This window comes from Myripristis murdjan, chromosome 14 (assembly GCF_902150065.1).
Source record: "Myripristis murdjan chromosome 14, fMyrMur1.1, whole genome shotgun sequence".
In the NCBI taxonomy this organism is placed as follows: domain Eukaryota; kingdom Metazoa; phylum Chordata; class Actinopteri; order Holocentriformes; family Holocentridae; genus Myripristis; species Myripristis murdjan.
In genome coordinates this window covers 11,504,378-11,525,665 of record NC_043993.1, presented here as the reverse complement: position 1 = coordinate 11,525,665, position 21,288 = coordinate 11,504,378, and the positions used below count along the sequence as shown (strand labels likewise).

Below are 21,288 nucleotides of genomic sequence, written 5' to 3'. Positions count from 1 at the left end.
TGTGTGTGTGTGTGTGTGTGTGTGTGTGTGTGTGTGTGTGTGTGTGAGAGAGAGAGAGAGAGAGAGAGAGAGAGAGAGAGAGAGAGGCGGGGAGAGAGAGTTTGAAGGGCTCTCAGCCTTGAGCCGGGCAGGGACGGGGAGAGTTGACAGGAGTCTGGTGATATTTGGAGCCTTTGTCTCGCTGTTTGAAGCCCAAATGAGCCGATTCACACAGACGCTGCGCTGCTGAACTGAGCAAAGTCACCAGTCAAACCTTCAGCTGCTGGAATTTCACTTTCTTACATGACAGAGACATCATGAGCGGACCGACAAACGGTAAGATATGAATGTGAACGGGCGTGCGTGCGTGCGTGTCTGTGTGTGTCATGAGCAACCTGGGTTAGCTGCACTTCTGTAATCTGCCTAATCAATAACAAGTGTCCTGGGAGAGTTTAACCTCAAATAGGGACATAACAGCCCTGTACTGAGGTATTGATCACTGACCCCTTTATTGATAATGTATTTCATCATGTCATTAGATAGCTCTGTCTATGAGGATTAGTCTCGGCTGGAACACATATTGAGGTGGTTTATCAATAGCTGACAGCCTTCATCAATGTTTTTGTCACTGTGAGCAGTTTTTGAATCATACTGGTGACAGTATGCAGACAAGAAATTCCTACTTGCAGTCATTGGATTCTGTCAGGAGTTCAAAAATTGTTACTTTGCAAATCAGCCACACCAAATGAGTTATTGATTAAGCTATTGAGGTGCTTGCATTTTTTTTTTCCAGCAAGAAATAAGGAATGCAGCATTTTAACATATAATCAACCACTCAAGTATGACAGTCAAAAAGACCCATATGACAGCTCAATTGTTAGGTTGAGATAGCGAAGCCCAAATAACAACAGCAGTTCTTTGATAACCTGTAAAGAATACAAATTACCATTGGTGTAAACTGCAGTCAGCATATATAAAATATTTCAGTTTTCCAATATCATACCACATTCAGTGGATATTTAATTATTAAGGTGAAACAACCAAATTCCTAAATCTGTTTTTCAAGGCTGTATTTCACATGACTGTCACCCTGATTTCCAGCTACCAGGCGCTCCCACCCTACAGAGATATAATAAGAGCTCCAACTGGGCTGCACTCCGATACAATTGCAACCATGTCAGCGTCATCGAACAATTTTAACCCCAAAAAATCTCCAACAGAAAGGGGGGGATTATCTTTTGGCTGACTAGTTTGGTTCCCTATATGGCAGACCTTGTTTTTAATCCAGCCCATCTATCTACAAAATCAAAGGTCAGCTCAGCACAGGGCCATTAAGCTGCTGGGACAGTAAAGCAGCACCCCATAGATCCAGCAGAGATTACACAGAGAAGCAAAACCTGAATTCCTGTGCTTATATAAGGCATGGTTGACAAAATACAACACTAATAAAAAAAAAAAAAAAAAGTTTTTTGGAAGTTAACCTCTTGGTGGGCAGATGTGGTGCCAGTTAGCACTGTAAAATACAGCGATATTTAAAAATTTCCTCTTTATTCATGAGTTTTTCTTGCTGTTCTGTGCAGTTGAAGTCTGCATGGTAATATCAGGGTGTCAGTGCTCATTCCTGCACAGTGAACTTCTGTGATGCGACGTAATGCAGTGACATTGTTGTGTCCTCTAAACACATCATGCACAGAGAGGAGCAGTGATACCGATGCAACATTCCTGGCCACTCACAGCTCTATTTTAACGTCACACTGAACAAGATTCAAGCTTTATGCAGATCAGCATTTGAACAGTTTAATTCAAAATGTGCTATCATAAATGACGCCTGCTTGTGGATGATTTCATGAAAGTAAAGCACATCATGGGTTATTAATAAGTCCTTTGCTTGCAAAATGTCATGTTTTTGAGGATAAAATATTTGACCTATGGATTTCAGGCAGATTTGCAGATTTTTTCAGTGATGGATTTCAGAAAGAAAGTGTTTTGGAATTAAGCTCTCCATTTTTATTCTAAGATATTTTATCCATAGAGTTCATGAGTTCACTTTCTCAGAGCTTCTAAGCAGAGTCTTATGCAGGACAGCTTGAAGTGCTGAGGCAAGAAATGGCCATATTTTCTGAACCACATACTAATATCATTTATTAACCTTCTTGTTGCCAGTTGTGGTGAAAGTATACAGTGTACATGTTATGATACAGTGTTATTCTGCACTGATGACAGCCAGGACTTAAATCAGCTAACGAAATCGCTACTTGACTTTCTGCCATAGTTTTCTGTCAGCTAATCAGTTTTCTTAGTGAGGAATTCATATTTCAGCATTTAAAATATTACATATCCCAGCCAAGTAATCAAGTCAGAAAAGGTCCTAACAACTGGTTTTACACAATGCTATACACAGTCTTTGTTGTCTTGCAAAAGAACCTCTCTTGATGAAGATGAAGATGAAAATAAAACATTGTGTTGCTATGAGCTATCATCAGACCTTTGCTTACAACATCTTATGCCTTTTGAGGATAAATTTGCTGACTTTTCTTTGTTAGTTAATGGATATGTAGCATTTTATCAAAAAATTGTAATTCATCTTGGTGGAGGTAGAAGCAAGAAATGGCAGCTTCTGCACCTAAAATTATGACTTCTTTTTCATTCCATTGAAAAACACATAAACATTTAAATTTTTACGTGTTCATTTGATGCTTCATTTGAGACACGTAAAATGTGAGTCAATAAGCCTCAGTGCCTACATCACCAACCTTGCAAGCCATCAGTATCAAAGAGATTAAGGCTCTGAGCCATAGTGCCCAGGCAATATTCCTGTGATCCTACAATGGTAATGTAACACAGAAGTGCACAGAAAAGAAATGAGAAAACCGAGAGGTAACAAGAGAGTTAGAGGGGAATTATTTTTACCTCAGGTTCAGAACATGTTAGGCTGAGTAGAGTAGACGATATGGAAGTGGGGATGTGATTCAGTGGGAGGAGAAGGATGTGAGGTTTTTCCTAAAGTGAGTTTTGAACCTACTGTGGAAGACAGGGAGGGACTCTGCTGTCCTGACTGGAGAGGGAAGTTTATTGCATCAGTGAAACCATTGTCGGTAAACCAACATCAAATCAACAGGAACAAGGAAACATGGCATCCCTTATTATTATAATTACTGATGCTCAAGTCCCCAGTCAGTAACTAAGATGTCACCTTGTTTTGAACTGTAATTGTAGTTCCCTTTGGGCCATTTAGCGTTGTTTTGAATGCTGGAATGCAGTGGTGGGTTGCATCATTCCCGTATGTTTCAGCAAAATCAAACAAATAAACAGACATTGTGCTGGACCACTTAGGCCAATCTGTGTAATTAAAAAAATGCCAAAACTGAGCAATCAGTTGCTTTGTTCCATTAAGTTTCAAGAAAACCCAATCCACGACATCCCAGATATTGTGCTCGATTTGCAGAAAGTTGAATCAATGTAGCAGTGGATCAATCAGTTTTATGTTAAAAATGCTGGTGTTACCCAATTAAATTTTGCAGTCTTGCTGAGACATTCACTCCACAAATTTGTCAAAACTGTGTAGAGATGCTGGACTTGAGGCATGGGTTTACTCAGGCTGAGGTTAGGTGAAGGATCTGGGCCTGTTATAAATAATATAGGCTTGGGCTAGCGACTGGTGGTACCCATCATGCCTTGTGTGGAACACAGCTAAACACATACATACCCAGAGCTGTCCCTGGCCAAGTTGGGGCCCTAAGAAAATTTTGCTCTGAGGCCCCCTGGTACTCCTGCCCCCCAAGTGTACAACAGGTACAAAACCAGTGCATAACAAAATGCCGCTTAACATAATGAATTAATAATAGCAAAAAAAATATTTCAACAACAGATGTCATCTGGAGTGTATATACAGCAGGTTATTACGAGCTGTAGTTACATTTAAAAATTAAGCGACCTCTAGTGGTCATGTCAAGAACAACTCTTTGGTGTCGTACTAAGTGAGCGAAAACCTCTACATTTAGAAGCTGATGGGATGGTGAGTGGGCAAACCAAAGTGACTTCCATGCAGGCGACCTGAGATTAAATCCAGGCTCAATAGTGTTTATTTTTAGGTTAGCCAGCTAATATTGGCTAGTCGTACTTGCACAAGTGGCAGCTTTTGTTTAACATCAAGCTGCTAATATCGCTTTTTTCCTAACCCTAACCCCAACATTTTCCTCACCTCAAGCAAGTACTTTTAGTGGCTAGCAGGCTAGATAGTGGTCAGCTCATTCAGGAAACACTCCTGTTGGTCGAATCAGAAGGTTGGAACAAACTGGGTTGGAGGACTTGTTTCGTCAGTCATTACAGCGACACATGCACTAGATGACAGACTTCCACTGACTTGACTTGGTGTGTGTGGGCCTCGCGAACTGTTCACACCGGGGACACTGCAGCGGTAGAGGAGAGCGTGGGTCCTCATGTTGTGCTGGGGGCCTCATGAGGACCTTCGCACAGCGCATGCTCTGCATATAGGGAGGGCCCGTCCTGTACTGATGAATTTATTTGGTGGATTCATTTGTTGGCAATGACACAAAACTAAGCATAACATCTGAATCAAGAAAAAATGTCCGTCACTCCTCAAATTTTGGTGGAAATGTGATCAGTGGTGTCCACATGACAGACAGACTGATAGATCTGTGCTGATCTATAGTCCCTCTTTGGATCTCATTGCAGAAGATTTAAGGAAAAGTGTAAACAAAACAAGCACCATAAAATCAAGACGGAGCATGAAAGTAACATATAAAAAGTGGAGGTCAAGAACAAGAAGCATGAAGAGGGTCCAGAATAGTGGCGTCTGCCTCCTTAACACCTCAGTTAGACCATGAGACAGGTTGTACTGTGGGCGGGAACGCTGCTGTTTATCCTGCAGGGGCCACATTTTACTATCAGGACTATGTTTTTTTAATGTTTTACCTTACATTTTAATCTGAAATGTTTATGAGGCTGGAGCAACATGGCAGTGGCCCGATGAAAACTGCCACCTTTTTTTTATGGGCACTTAGTTTTTTATGAATTTATCTATATATTTTATGTTTTATGTTGAGGTTTTACTAAATTATTGTGGCTTGGCTGTTTTCTGCTTGTGGGCACTGTAAAAAAAAATATCTCAAGGTAATTCATCTCAAGTCACACATTTTGTTTAAAAAAAAAAAGTGGAAAAACTCAAAGAGGAATGCACTTTATTTTGGAAGACAGAGGTGTTGTGGACAGTGGCGCATTAAAACAGACTATTTTACACACACACACACACACACACACACACACACACACACACACACATATATATATTTATACACCCATACATGCATGCACACATACCATCAGATGTATCTGCATCTGTTTCATCCACCAGAATATACACCGCTTAAACCTATTAGCACACACACACACACACACACACACACACACACACACACACACACACACACACACACACACACACACACACACACACACACACACACAGGTGGCTCAGATCTTTCTGTGTCTGTAGTTCCAGGCCCTGTGCTGCCATCTGGCTAGAGAAGCAATGCCAGCTTCTGTGGTGGGGACACACACATACTCTCTCTCTCGCTCTCTCAGTCAAACACACACACACACACACACACGCACACACAGACACACACACATTGATGATACGATTTGCTGCTAGGAAGATTTTTGTCCCAGTTTTTCTACTGTTTTTTTCTTCTTGAGAACATTTATAGAGCCACACAACTCTCTCTCTCTCTCTGTCTGTCTGTGTGTGTCTCTCTCTCACTCTCTCTCTCTCCTGCTGTCACCAGCTTAACCTGCCAGCATGTTGTGTTTGCTGGGATTGCATAATACTCTGGCATATAGTCGAGCATCATTTAATGTAACAGAATAGAAGAGAATACAGTAGGACAGAACTTTCCTGAGTGCTTCAGTGGGGCAGACTCCTCCATGTCGCACAGGGACTGGAGTGCAGCGCACGACAGCATTCAGAATCACAGCAGCACTGAAGTTTCATGTCAGTTCAGTCATCATCTCGTGAATTGCATTCACAGTGAAAGTATGTTTCACCCCACAGTCACTTTTACTAAAGTTTTGCTTTGTAAGGCTGATTTGTCTCGTTGTTTTATCAAACCAGAGACTCTCTCTCTCTCTCTCTCTCTCTCTCTCTCTCTCTCTCTCTCTCTCTCTCTCTCTCTCTCTCACTATCTCTCTCTGCACGTGTGTGTGTGTGTGTGTGTGTGTGTGTGTGTGTTTGTGTGTGTGTGTGTGTGTGTGTGTTTGTGCTTCAGACAGAGTAAAGAAAAGGCTAGCTCCACTAAGAGGGATTTGAACAGTTTCATAAGAGAGGATGAAAGACGTGTAATCCGAAAATGGCCCCTCCATGCCCTTTTCAGTTTTTAGTGGTCTGCGTGTGTGTTTGTGTTTGTGTGTTTGTGTGTGTGTGTGTGTGTGTGTGTGTGTGGGTGGGTGTCTGGGTGTGTGTGTGTGTTGTGTTCTGCAAGAATATTTGGTAACAAACACTCACACCATACCTTACTGAATACCACATGTCCCTGTGACAGTCACTAAGCCACCCCTGCCCCCAACACATAACACAGACACAAACAACACACACACACACACACACACACACACACACACACACAACCACCTGTCTAATAATGAATGGTTTTAAGTCGTGCTGATCTCTTGGCAGAGTGCAAGATTCTCCGGGAGCCACTACTAGTGACCAAGTCACTATCAATGACTAAGCCGTCATCATCTCCTCCTATAAGCTGTGTGTGTGTGTGTGTGTGTGTGTGTGTGTGTGTGTGTGTGGCTCAGTCTCTTTTTTTATGCATCTGTCTGTGTGTAGGTTTGTGTATTTTCCTCATTCTTTCACATGTCCTGCATACTTCACAGCCCTTGAGGTGCAGAGTTTCATTGGGAGCTATTTCCTGTTTCCTGCCTAAGAAAACTGTTCCCTAATTGATATTCATTCTCACAAATTTTCAGCGGTTTGAGCTCCACAGCTGAATACCCATCCAGCCCCGCTCTATTGGCATGAAAGGGAGACAGGAAAGAAACTGTTTCCTCACTGGAAACTTCACCCAATCGCAGAGAATGTCTCTGGATGTATAGATCGCACCAGCAGTGAGAGGGAAAATATCTCGTATTTTAGATGTACTTTTCCTTACAAGCGATCAACCACATTCTACATTTTTTCCATATTTAACACAGCTGAGGCCTCAAAGTGACAATGAATAGCCATGTTGCTCTCCTCTCCTCAGCAGTTCAGTACCAGTCGGGTCTTTATGGAGGAACCAGCAGCAGCAGCAGCAGTCCTCTGTCTGGACGGGGAAGCTCCTCCATCGTGTGTGAGCGCTGCGGGGAGGCCTGCCGTGGGGAGGTGGTGCGCGTCAAGAACACACACTTCCACGTGCACTGTTTCACCTGCCAAGGTAACCCCCGCCCCACCACACACACACAGACACACACACACACAGACACACGTATGCATGCACTCATTACACATCCACACACTCCACACTTCATACATATATATATATACAGTACAGGCCAAAAGTTTGGACACACCTTCTCATTCAATGCGTTTTCTTTATTTTCATGACTATTTACATTGTAGATTCTAACTGAAGGAATCAAAACTATGAATGAACACGTGGAGTTATGTACTTAACAAAAAAAGGTGAAATAACTGAAAACATGTTTTATATTCTAGTTTCTTCAAAATAGCCACCCTTTGCTCTGATTACTGCTTTGCACACTCTTGGCATTCTCTCCATGAGCTTCAAGAGGTAGTCACCTGAAATGGTTTTCCAACAGTCTTGAAGGAGTTCCCAGAGCTGTTTAGCACTTGTTGGCCCCTTTGCCTTCACTCTGCGGTCCAGCTCACCCCAAACCATCTCGATTGGGTTCAGGTCCGGTGACTGTGGAGGCCAGGTCATCTGCCGCAGCACTCCATCACTCTTCTTCTTGGTCAAATAGCCCTTACACAGCCTGGAGGTGTGTTTGGGCTCATTGTCCTGTTGAAAAATAAATGATGGTCCAACTAAACCCTACCCGGATGGGATGGCATGTCGCTGCAGGATGCTGTGGTAGCCATGCTGGTTCAGTGTGCCTTCAATTTTGAATAAATCCCCAACAGTGTCACCAGCAAAACACCCCCACACCATCACACCTCCTCCTCCATGCTTCACAGTGGGAACCAGGCATGTGGAATCCATCCGTTCACCTTTTCTGCGTCTCACAAAGACACGGCGGCTGGAACCAAAGATCTCAAACTTGGACTCATCAGACCAAAGCACAGATTTCCACTGGTCTAATGTCCATTCCTTGTGTTTCTTGGCCCAAACAAATCTCTTCTGCTTGTTGCCTCTCCTTAGCAGTGGTTTCCTAGCAGCTATTTGACCATGAAGGCCTGATTGGCGCAGTCTCCTCTTAACAGTTGTTCTAGAGATGGGTCTGCTGCTAGAACTCTGTGTGGCATTTATCTGGTCTCTGGTCTGAGCTGCTGTTAACTTGCGATTTCTGAGGCTGGTGACTCGGATGAACTTGTCCTCAGAAGCAGAGGTGACTCTTGGTCTTCCTTTCCTGGGTCGGTCCTCATGTGTGCCAGTTTCGTTGTAGCGCTTGATGGTTTTTGCGACTCCACTTGGGGACACATTTAAAGTTTTTGCAATTTTCCGGACTGACTGACCTTCATTTCTTAAAGTAATGATGGCCACTCGTTTTTCTTTAGTTAGCTGATTGGTTCTTGCCATAATATGAATTTTAACAGTTGTCCAATAGGGCTGTTGGCTGTGTAGTAACCTGACTTCTGCACAACACAACTGATGGTCCCAACCCCATTGATAAAGCAAGAAATTCCACTAATTAACCCTGATAAGGCACACCTGTGAAGTGAAAACCATTTCAGGTGACTACCTCTTGAAGCTCAGAGAGAGAATGCCAAGAGTGTGCAAAGCAGTAATCAGAGCAAAGGGTGGCTATTTTGAAGAAACTAGAATATAAAACATGTTTTCAGTTATTTCACCTTTTTTTGTTAAGTACATAACTCCACATGTGTTCATTCATAGTTTTGATGCCTTCAGTGAGAATCTGCAATGTAAATAGTCATGAAAATAAAGAAAACGCATTGAATGAGAAGGTGTGTCCAAACTTTTGGCCTGTACTGTATATATATATATACTTATAAATATATCTATATACACATTCACATCTCACAGATTTTTCAGAGGATGAATAAATAAATAAATATTCTCCTTCCACCCACCATGCACACACGCACACACACACACACACACAAAAACAGCCTTGGAGTATTGCTTAGACTGACAAGGATTCCACCCACCATCACTCTGCATAATTGAATATTAAATAATTATCACTATTCAGGCAGGAAGGAGCCAGTGCAGCTGAATGAGTAGTAGATTTTATCTTTACTTGAACTGAACAGAGCATTGTATCTGCCGTGATTAAAGCCAATTTCAAAATGTAAGAGGAATATTGTCATTGGCACTGCCCCTATTCCATGAACACAAACTAGGGCTGCAACTAACTAATGATGATTTTCATTGTCATTATATCGATTCTTTTTAATTAGTAATTTAGTCTGTAATGTTGCTTTTAGTCTAGCTAACTGTACATGACGCTGCAAAGCTTTGCTGGTGACGTCATGACCGTTGAAGGTGTGTGTGGTATTTGAATGGATCACAGAATTGGACTTGCAGCGTGATGAGATCAGGTTGGTCCTCAACAGACTGTGTCAGACTTCACTGAAGTAGCCAACCACAAGTGGCATTTGATTTTGAAGTAGCCAAAACAACAGGTCAATATCCGTTCTACTGCATTCAATTTCTGTGGCAACAACACATACAAATAAGCCAGCTTCAGCTTTCTTGTTTCTAAGCGGCAGAATTAGAATGGAGAAAGGTGGGGCGGGAGTTTGTGGTAATGCAATATTGTATTTAATCATGCACAGAGTCACAGTCACAACACATTAGCCTTGTTTCTCTCTCCTCTACTCTTTTTTTTTTCTGTTTCACTGTACATGTGTGCATTTCTGTGTGTGTGCTCACATGCTTGCGCTCCACCAGCGAGCAGGTGGGACAGCACGCACCAATAGAGGTCTGGAGTCAGCAGCTAGCCTAGCAGTGCTGTCAGCAGGTTTTGAGCCGATAGAGAGACTCCAACCCGCTAACCTCCTTTCACAGGCCTGGATCCACACAGTTCCACAGCCTGGTGAAACACAGCGCTGCTTTCACTGTTTGATCTGCCAGTAACATCGCCTGAATACACTCAGTCAGCAGGCACCGGGAGGACTGAGGAGGAAGCTGCTCCGCTTTTCAAGACAAATCTGTTATGGGCTATTCATGCATCCTCTCAGGCTATAGTGCAGATATTGAAAATAAACAACCAAAATAACCAAGCCTGTTTGCTTGTTTGTGTCCCTGAATAATTGATTCATTGGCTGATTGACTGGTCGATTGTTGCACTCATTCCTCCAGACTGCACACAGCCACAGTTATCATTGAGGGCAGGGTCCTCTCTGTGATCTTAAAGTATTTATTGTGCACAATTGATCTCAGAGAGTAAGCTTAGTGACTGTTCGCTAATGGACTGCAGGCTAAGTAGACATCAGCTGATGAAATGGGCAAGAATCAAATCGTCAGCTTTTAGCACACAGGCGTCTATTTTTTTCCCCCCTTCCTCTGCTCATTATCTTTTCCTTCCTCCCCCTCTCTGCCTCTTCTCTCGCTCTTTGTTTCTAGCTGTGAAACCTGAAGAATTACAATGCCCCTTTGTTTAGTAAACAATGTAAGCTCCTCTTAGAGTGTCCATTAAAGATTGGAGAGAGATTTTACTGGAACAAAACAACGGGACAGGAGGGGAAGCCGAGGAGATAAAGGAAGGGAGAGATTTGGGAGAAATGGAAAATAGAAATCTCAGTTTCATTACACCCCTGTCGGCATTCTCCTCTCCTCTCTCCTTCCTCCTTGTGCTCTATCTTTTCCACTCTATTGTCTTTGAAGTCCCCGGCCCTCGAGCACGTGACCCCGTTGGATCATTGCCTGTGGTACCCAGCGAGGTGTCTCTTTACTGGTTGTTTTGTATTTTATTTTTTGGTATTAAAACAGCCCTTTGTTTTGCAAGCCTGTAACCTCAATAAATACAGATTTTTATTCCTAAAGCAAGAGTGTAAGAAGCCCCACCCACTCTCACTCTGTTCTCTCTGTTTTTATCCATCATTCTGTTGCAGTCAGTTCAGTTCACTTCAGTTCAATTCAATTCAATTCAGTTTAATCCAGTTCAGTTCCGTTCAGTTCATTTCATTTCAATTCAATTCAATTTCATTCCATTCAATCCAGTTTAGTTTAGTTCAGTTTAATCCAGCCTTGCCTAGCCCAATTCAAATGACCTTTATTGGCGTGAAATACAAATGTAGTCACACAATTGGACATAAATAGAAATTAAAATAATAATGACAACAGTAACATAAGAGAAAGAGGAAATTATTCTAAAAGCACAAATAGTCAGTCAAACAGTTGATCTTTTTTATTATTTATTTTTGAAGTTTCTTTGTCCTTGCTTTAAGACAAATAAAGGTGTATCTTACAGCTAATGCGGTATACTCATTTCTTCCTCAAAAAATATATTGGATTTTATCACTTAGGGGAAGATTAGATAGATTAGATTTTGTAATGCGCCGGTATTTTGTTCAATGTAAGAGGAAGTGCGGCTCTCTGTCTCTGTGATCCGTCCATTTATTTGATCGCACTCATGCAAATGCATAAGAGCTCCAGAGAAGAATGCATCCCATGTTGATGATGCAAACTGATGAGGAAAGACAGTGACAGGACGGCAGACATGTGCTGGATGGACTGATCGATAACCTCATTGATACCTCCCCTGGGTCCTCCTGTCTCTTCCTGTCTTCCTCTCTATACTCATTCTTTCATTTCGCTGTCTACTTCTCTTTCTCCTCACATATGATGCCTTCTGCTTTCCCCCTCTTCTAATCTCTCCCTCGACTCCCATCTCTCTTCTCCTCTCTTCTCCTCTCTTCTCCTCTTCTCTTCTCTTCTCTTCTCTTCTCTTCTCTTCTCTTCTCTTCTCTTCTCTATTCTTCACTTTTCTTCTCTCTCCAAAATTAGGCTATGCACATCATTACTAAATCTCGCAGCATCTCTTTTATAGGGTACAAATGAAGTAATCGCTGGAGAAAATAAGAACGAAAGCCCCGAACGCACTGATTCTTGCTCCTTGTAATTTTTATGCCTGCAATGTTTCATCCAAACGTGTGTCTCTGTCACTTCATTGCACTTTGAAAACTTTCAAATGTGCATCGACTTGAAAAGCCATGTGTCCATTGTCATTTTAAAATCCCGTTATCTAAAGACTGTTTTGTCTTGAGCATGCATAATTAAAGAAATGTCGAGTGCATGTGTAGGGTGCACTTGGATGGATCGTGCGGCTGTACGTGTGTTGGCCTTCCAGAAGGATTCAAGGCAGAGTTGTATGATTCTTCTGAAAGTGCAGAAGTGCACAAAGTGAAGCATAGTGAAACAAGGTTCAGTGTCTTTTATCAGTGTTAGTGAACATTGAGCCATACAGACAGTCATGGATGGCTAGATGGCTTCTTTAGAGATTTCAAGGACAACGTCTGAAGCGCTAACCACTGTATCAGCTCGGCTACACCCGCTGCACAGCACACTGACTCATATTTTATGTCCGTGCCCTTCTATGGGAGTGTGTATGCGTGCTGAATGTATGCATGCACATGCTGGGTCAGTGTGCCGGTGTCCCTGCATGTGTCTCTGCATGCTTGTGTATGTTTTTATGTGCATCCAGTCGCTAATTCAGAAGAATGAGACAGTCAACATGTGTGTAAAGCCTCCAGGATGTCTTGTTTTTTCCATCCATCTTCTTTTATATCCCTTCTTTTTAAATCTATTTTTTTCTCTCCATCTTTCTTTCCCTTGCCTCTTTGCGTGCGCCGCAGGCAGTAAACAAAGTGATCATTATCTACTGTCTTTGTGCCAATTGTTTATCTGTGCATGTGTGTGTGTGCATGGGTGTGTGTTTGAATCTGGGGGTGGATTGATGAAGTCAGCTTGTGTGTGTGTGTGTGTGTGTGTGTGGGTCCATCCCTGCAGTGCTTCAGTCTAAGAGGGTACCAGTCACTGTGAAGAGATGTGAGGAAAAAGTGTTGAAATACAAACTGCAGCTGAACTGAGCCTTGAAGAGCAGAGGGAAGAGAAGAGACTGGTGAAGGATGAGTCTGGTTGAGTGGAGAGTGAAAACAAGAGTAGAAAGGGAAGGTGTTTGAGTGACTTTGGCAACGGAGGCCAATTTTAATTTACTGTGCCCTGAAATACACATTCTATTCATTCTACATCTACGAAGGTCTTTTCCTCATTCCCTTATTCTAGTTTTATGGAGAGGAAGTCAGCATGACAAAGTCCATCCTATCTATCTATCTATCTATCTATCTATCTATCTATCTATCTATCTATCTATCTATTCTTCATTAACAACATACTTTCAGTTCTATGTGAAGCTTTCATGTTCAAACACTTCGGTGAGGACATGCTGCACTACTTAAGACTACTCAGGACATAAAATGGATAATTTCTTTATAATTATTATGGACATGGATACCCTACGTATTGCGAAGGAAATGTCAGTTGTGGTTAATCTGATGAAGGCACAAGAACACTAAAATGTCAGCTTTCTTACAAGAAAGCGATGCTGAATTACATTTTGTGTTGCCTGTTGATGAGTGCTGTTACTAATACTCAACTATTATTTTTTATGTCCACATAATTCATGGTGCACCAGTAGGCATGGATAAAAATCCCTCTGATCTGACCTGCTGGAAAAGGAGAGCTTGATTCAGCTGCCAGAGCACCGCTGGCAGTACGGGAGCCGTCTTGCTGGTGCTGACTCAGCACACAGAGTGGGCTAATTCAAGATAACCTTCAATTTTGGGGACAGCAGGTGGAGCCGGGAAAGGTCAGGAGGGGTCACGGTGAGGTGACGCGGGGTCTCCCTCCACAGATCCGTGCCACAGATGCGTCTGAAATGACTGGGAACTATAAACTTTGAGCTCCTGTCAGCAAGTTCAAGTGGCAGCTGGACCTGGAAGAACTGTCCTGCCTGAGGGACCAATGGATAAACTATAATAGGGACAAACTGTAATAACATAATGAAATCTGAAAAACCAAATCTGCCAGTAAGTGAAATATTGTGGATCACAAACATTTGCACCATGGATAGAAGTAAGTCTTGACCCCTGAATGACCCTGAGTGGATCTGTGAGCTGAGCTGTGAACATTAGCTAATGTAGATGGAAAAGAAAAAAAAAAAAAAAAAAAAAAAAAAAACACACACACACAGACCTACCTGCTGATTTACTGATGTGTTCTTTTTTTGGCCAGTTAATGTGGAAATAGTTAAAAATAATAATCCATGACAGTTTCCTATAAATATTAATTCTGGTGCTGCACCTTCTGTGTGGAAAGAACTACTGAGCATTGCTACCAAAGGATCTATCAGGTTGATGCTCACGTGATAATAGTTTCAGTACTGACACTTTCCTCCTTTAAAGATGCTCTAATCACACAGTTAAGTAGAAAGGGTGCAGGGCCGTTTCCTCATAGAGAGTAGCAGCATGTAGTCACACATTCAAATGTTACTTGATGGTCTTGGCCATATAAATAATGACATTAAACATATCCCAGCTGAAACTTAAGCCTGTGTCAGTGGACAGAAAATGCCACAGCTGACCTAAACCATCATGCGTGTAGCCGGTACTGTGAGGGCAGTTTTTGGAAATGGCCTGTGATCTTAGAGTCTAAATATACTAGAGGCCTCTCTGGAAAGGCAGAGCCTGCACTGCTCCCTGTCTTTCCTGTTTGTCTCTAGATCTTAATAGCTTCTCATTCGGACAGTGATGAATGTGTGAATGCTATCAGCGGGGCGAGAGGGGAAGAGAAAGACCAGGCTATCATCTCTGAGAGCCGTGTTGAGATTGTGTGTTTTAGGATCAGAGGCTGTGAGAGGGACCGACTGAGAAAGAGAGCAAGAAAGTACAGCCCGTATCTCTGTGTGTGTACGCAGGTCAGGTATGTGTCTATGTGCATGGATGCATAATAGCATACGTTTAAAGTAATCGTGTGATTGTGCGTGAGTGTGTGTCAGCCACAAGTCTCACACTGTGAATAGCATTAGTCAGACTCCGGCAGACTGATAAAGGTCAGGCTGGCATTTTAAAGTTGTGCAACAGCAGCTTTGCCATGACAAGAATACCATATCAAAGGGAGAGGAGACAGAAGAGACCAAAATACGCTCATGTTTTGAGCAGACATTGATGTCCTAGTTTTTCTCTCCTCTGTGAAAGACCTTCCCCCATCCAACTTAGTGGCAAGGTATTCTGTTTTAGTTTGCCAATAAATGAAGATGATCTGGAAAATCAGATTCTGATGTATCATTTCCCATGAGTAGACCGCAAGGAAAACATCAAACCTCTGACATGTAGGTGAGAATGAGAGTGAGAGTGAGAGTGTAGGTTGCCCATCCCACCTGAGCATTTATCTCGTTTTTCTGCTGGATAAAGCAGCAAAGACAAAGACAGGTTTGATTCTGTGTAATAATAATCTGCCTGCACGTGGGCATTTTACCACACAAACAGTAAAAAATTTACTATTTGCAATCAAGGCGCACTTATCTGCTCTTGCAATAAGGGCAAATATAAATGGTCAGCATTTGTGGAAGATATAATTGCCAGCAGTCCTGTAATAAAAATGTGCAATAGGCAGCAATATAATTTTAACCATTGAATCAAGATAGCATTTTTTTACGTAAGGGATTGAAATTTATCATGGGCATTTGTGTGTACAGTGAATTCATGGCCCTTGGGTTTCATGAAAACCTTTCACAACTCCTTGTAATGCATCAAAGATGTCCGACTCTTATTTGTTTTTTCTCAGTTCACAAAAATCTGATTTCTCTCCTGCAGATACATTTTTTTTTTAAATACAGAAAGAAGCCCCAAAGACAGCTGCTCCATTTCTATGAATTGTTAAATTCCCTTGGTTACTCGTTTAGCAAAATGAAAACGAGCGATTCACGAGGTCTGTTCCAGGCTTTTATAGCTTGGCAAAGAAATGCTGTCCATGTAAATGTTTACTATGTCTTCAGCTTGGCTCCAATAGATAAATGAATTAGAAGACAGCCAAGCCACTTATCTCTCTCTCTCTCTCTCTCTCTCTCTCTCTCTCTCTCTCTCTCTCTCTCTCTCTCTCTCTCTCTCTATCATGAGCTACTTAACACGCTGGCTCGGATCAGATCAGATCCATTCCCTCTGCTGGGTTTAGGGCCATTAGCTTGATTAGAGAGCAGACATTCAATTCACTGGCTTTCTGATGTCTAACTTGCATACCACAGGTTACATCATAGTGCCTCACTGTATGCACAACAGCTTATCCCTCCACTGATGCTGTCAGATATCACAGAAAGCAGCTTGACATTCAGATTTTTAACATGTACATCAATTCACTTTGAGGCAGCCGTGCTAAAAATGTTTATACTGGTGGCAGCATGAGGCGTTTTTAATTGGTGTCTATTATGTTCTGTAAACACTATAAACCCCGGCCAGTGAGGAATAGCAGAAAGCCTGACTCCCTGTTGGCTGTTCACCTCTTTAGACTCTCTCATTAACCGACTCAGCAAAGGCCCCCTCACCTTCAGTAGAGCTGGACCAGAAGCAATGTCTTGGCTGAAGGACTTGCATTTGAAAAATATAACCAATATATCATACTGTCAGTACATATTTGTGTGCACCGACACACACACACTGTGTGTGTCACATTGACAAACGCGATCTCTTTGCCCATTTCTCTCTAACATGCATCTATCACACAGAGCTGCATGCATAATAATGTGAGTGACTGTATTTACACTTTGAAAACATGGATACAAAAGCTGTAAGACATAATTAGACACATGCAGATACACACACACACACACTGGCATACATTCATGAAGCTGACCATCCACATTCGCAACAACACATGCCCTTTTCCACCCATTACTGCACCGCCAACCTTTCTTTCTTTTTTTTTTTTATTTCAACTTGTAGTCAAGATCCCAGACTTTCCAAAAACACCAAATATGTCATGCTTTATTACAGGGAAATGGCAAATGTGTGCATAGATTTGACGAAAGAGAAAAGCCATGGAAAACTGGCATCTTGGGTTTCAATATTTCACTCAATACAAGTGTGCTGTAGCTTCAGTGAAGTGCTGGCATGCAGAATTTGTGTGTGTCATTTTCATATAGGATAGAAAATAAAGTTTTTTTTTATTGGCTCTTATAGACTCATACAAAAACAATCCCTCTCAATCACCACTTATGAGCCACTAGAAGTGTGTGTTGGTGTGTGTGTCTGCAGAGACGCTGCCCTCGGCCTGGATTCTCTTGTTTTGCTGAGCTCAGGATGTTTCCTGGGTGTCAACCATTGGGCAGTAGGTGTGTAGCTCCCAGCCAATAACAGCGCACAGTGCCAGATCAATAGCACGAAAGCCAGTGAGCAAGCTACAAAAACTGCAGAATGTGGAAAAAAGGAAATACAGTGAGATGAAATGCCAAGCGGATAAAGCTTGTGCCACATTGAGAGTGAATCTGGGGTTGGCCTTCACCTGCTGGTACGCACTGAAGGAGAGGATGAGGATGAGGAGCGACACAATATTGTTGCTGGCAGGCCATATGTTTTTCCTAGGATGGCGACATTACATTTTGGATGGTTGTTTCAATCCGTTGCCACCCTAGGACACAAAACTTACCGCCAGTGGTTAGGTTAGCCAGGAAAGAGGTGCCAACTTTAAATGTTTTGTTTACAAACAAATCCTAATTACTCTACCTGTAAAAAGAAAGAAATATCAAGATGCCAGGGAATACACTATTGTGCTCACAGCCACAACATACTGGCTTAATGTAACAGATTAGATGGCTACTTGTCTAATCCCAAAAACCAGATTAGTGCATTAACCCTTCACAGGGTAGAAAGGGCAACAGATTGCTCTCTCTAACGCGGACTCACAGACACGCAAAAAGACCCCCCACCCCCATACACACACACTCACACACACAAACACTCACACACTGTACGACACACGTCCATGTTTACTCTCGGATAGCTTCAAACCTCATGGCGAAACTGCTACTGTAGATTAGTGGATTAACTCGGGTGATTGGGTCAGTTTCTTAATTACAGCAACAGCCGGGAGAATTAGTGACTGTTCATATAGTTTCTCCTATGTGAACTGAATGGATGCCGCATAAGCAGCGATACATGACTTTTCCATGCACTTCTAATGCCTTTATCACCTCTCTACCTCTCCCTCTCTCCATCTCTCTTACGTCTTCTCTGTTTCTTGCATTCTCACTCTTCAGCTCTCCCTCTTTCTCTCTCCCCCGTCCAGTATGCGGCTGCGACCTGGTGCACTCGGGCTTCTTCCACCACGCTGGGGAGTATATCTGCACAGAGGACTACCAGCGGCTCTACGGGATGCAGTGTGACAGCTGTGACCAGTACATCACTGGAGAGGTGGTGTCTGCCCTGGGGAGGACCTACCACCCACAATGCTTCATCTGCAGCATCTGCAGGTAGGGGAGAGACCTGATGGCAAACTGGGTGTCAGCACTGTGTCCCGTCCCTGATAGGGAGACAGAGAGCCTGTCAAATTTAGCAGCTCTGACTTTCAATTTTGCGTCTGTGCTATTTATCATCCTATAACATCATACAACATCAGAGGTTGAGTGAGGATGCGAAGATCAGCCACAGGAGAAGTACAATAGACTTCAGAAGTCTTCAAAATTTTCAATCAAAAATGATCTGTGATGCCAATATATGAAAGTCTGAGCAAGTGGATTTAGTTTAATTAAACACTAGGGACTGAAATGATTAAAAACATATCAATTGCTCCATTAATAGCACGTTAATAGCTTGGTGTTGTCGTACTTGACAGCACACTGCAAAAAATCTCCATTTTATCAAGTCATTTAGTTTCATATTCAGTCATAAACTTTTGTTTTTTCTTAAAATGTCAGTGGTATGAGATAATCCCACTTGTGTCCAGTGCAGTTTCACTTTCTTCAGGATTTTTCTGGGTAAGTACAAGTGTAAATATGTTGAAACAAGGCACATCAGCCCACTAGTATCAAGATAAAGGCCATCTTGATTCAAGAAATCCCTGAAACAAGTTGGTTACCATCAGAAACAGGTCCGATTACAGTATGTCATCCCACTAACTCAATTTTCCAATTTAAGAAAAACAATATTTTAATGCTGAATATTAGATTCAATGACCCACTTAGATGGCTTTTTTTTAATTTATTTATTTATTTTTTTTTTTTTATGCCATGCACTGAAATAGAGGAACCTGTTATATTTTCCTTCGACTCTTCCACCTTACTGGACATTGTCTTGTTTTATTGTATTTCTGCACTTTGAATTCAATAATAATATCACTGATGTTGGTGTTAGATGCAGAGTTAAAATGTGTCTTTTTGCAGTTCTAGTATGGTATTGCAGCTATCACTGCTCACAGCTCCACCTGACTTTTCCTCTGGGATCCTTCAGGCAGTTGCGTAAGACTTGTTCTACTGTCCTACTGACTCTGTAAACAGATCACTGAAGTGACCATAGTATATTGTAAATAATATGCAATTAAAAGTTCAATAATCTGTACATTCATAGAGCTGTTATAGTTCAATAATCTGTACATTCATAGAGCTTTTTCTCAGTAGGCATTTTGACATGAATAGCAGGTAAACACAGGTCTTAATTAATGAGATTAATTAAGGTTCTGTTCCTTTTAGGTCTACAGAGCCAGAGTCCTGGTGTTGTTGATGCTGGATCACCGGGAAAGCCATGATACACTCAAATGGCATCGAATATCAAATAATGTCATTAATAATACCTGTTTGTGTGCTTTAAACAACCGCGTTTGTCACAAAGCACTTTCGAGAAATCAAAGCAACTTTATTTTGAATGAATTTGCCTACCTCTTTGTGGGAGAACTCCTTCAATATTAGCAGTGCTGCAGTTTAAGTTTTGCTATGAAGTTTCACAGAGTCATCTACAATGCTAATTGAAGGAGTGTGAAGCAGCGAGTTGCTGAGAAAACACTTTCCTTGTTAAAAAAAAAAAAAATGCTGTTCTCAGTTGTTTCATTATAAATCATACTTAACAAATATTGTAGATTTGGTTTGATTCACTCAGAGCTGAATGCAAGTTGGTCAAAGTCAACTGTAAATGGAGTGTGACTTAAACAAGCAAAACTCATTACTTTAACACGAAAACTACGCAGTTATCAAAGTATCCTGCAACCTCAGCAGCGGAAACTACAGAGACTTCTTGAATTTTGTAGGGAAGTTAATTCCAGTCTAACTGGGTAAGTTTCAAGCTAGCTTCTTTGGCTGGATCCCAGCAGCGAGCTATAGTGGCCCAACTATGTCGCTTTAAAATGTGTCCCTCCAGATTTTGAAGATCTGTTTATTTATAATATGTTTCCATTGGTGAATCTGACAAATTGTAAATGTTTGTCAGATTCCTGCTAACTTTTACCGTATATAAATAATCTCTGTGAACAACAGCAGGGTGTAACTGGGTCGTGTTAACATAACTTAAGAAAAGACAACTGTGGGAATAAGGTGTTGAATTTTGACAAAAATGGAAACAACAACAACAACAAACATGTCCTGTTCCTAGGTGGAGCAGCAGTGAAGAATTTCCTCAGCGAATGTGACAAAAAATGGAATTTCTGCAGTGCCTTTACTGAAGTTATGTGTGTGTGTGTGCGTGCGTGCGTGCGTGCGTGCGTGCGTGCGTGCGTGCGTGCGTGCGTGCGTGCGTGCGTGTGTGTGTGTGTGAGAACAGGAGCCCATTCCCCATTGGAGACAGGGTGACCTTCTGTGGGAAGAAGTGTGTATGTCAGCAGTGTTCACACACTCTGAACAGCGACAAGCCCGTCAAGGTCCATGGACCAAGCTGTAAGAAACACACACACACACACACACACACACACACTTCCTCCACTACACAAATACATTTACAGATGCACATGCAAACAGGCACTCACACACACATTTTTGTACATAGTAAAATATTTGATTTTGTATTTAAAATTAGATTTGATTCTGTTGCTCTAACCTCAGACTGATGTAACACTGATGTCCACCTGCTGAACACAGCTTAACAGAGACCCATGCCCTGTTGCCACACACACAACACACATACACACA

The 21,288-nt window shown here is 42.0% G+C and overlaps 1 protein-coding gene across 7 annotated transcripts in view; it reads left to right on the top strand.

Annotated features, from left to right (window-relative positions):
- The window catches only part of LOC115370965 (actin-binding LIM protein 3-like), a 53,699-nt gene continuing 32,411 nt past the window's right edge, over positions 1 to 21,288 (top strand). For 2 of the 7 annotated variants that reach the window (XM_030068059.1, XM_030068053.1), the window contains exons 1-4: positions 8 to 315; positions 7,248 to 7,418; positions 18,465 to 18,648; positions 20,924 to 21,036. In XM_030068059.1, coding sequence (XP_029923919.1) covers positions 297 to 315; positions 7,248 to 7,418; positions 18,465 to 18,648; positions 20,924 to 21,036 — 487 coding nt within the window. In that variant the 5' untranslated portion in view covers positions 8 to 296. Of the gene's footprint in view, positions 316 to 7,247; positions 7,419 to 18,464; positions 18,649 to 20,923; positions 21,037 to 21,288 lie in introns of all 7 variants that reach the window. The other 5 variants (XM_030068056.1, XM_030068057.1, XM_030068060.1 and 2 more) reach the window with 4 other exon arrangements.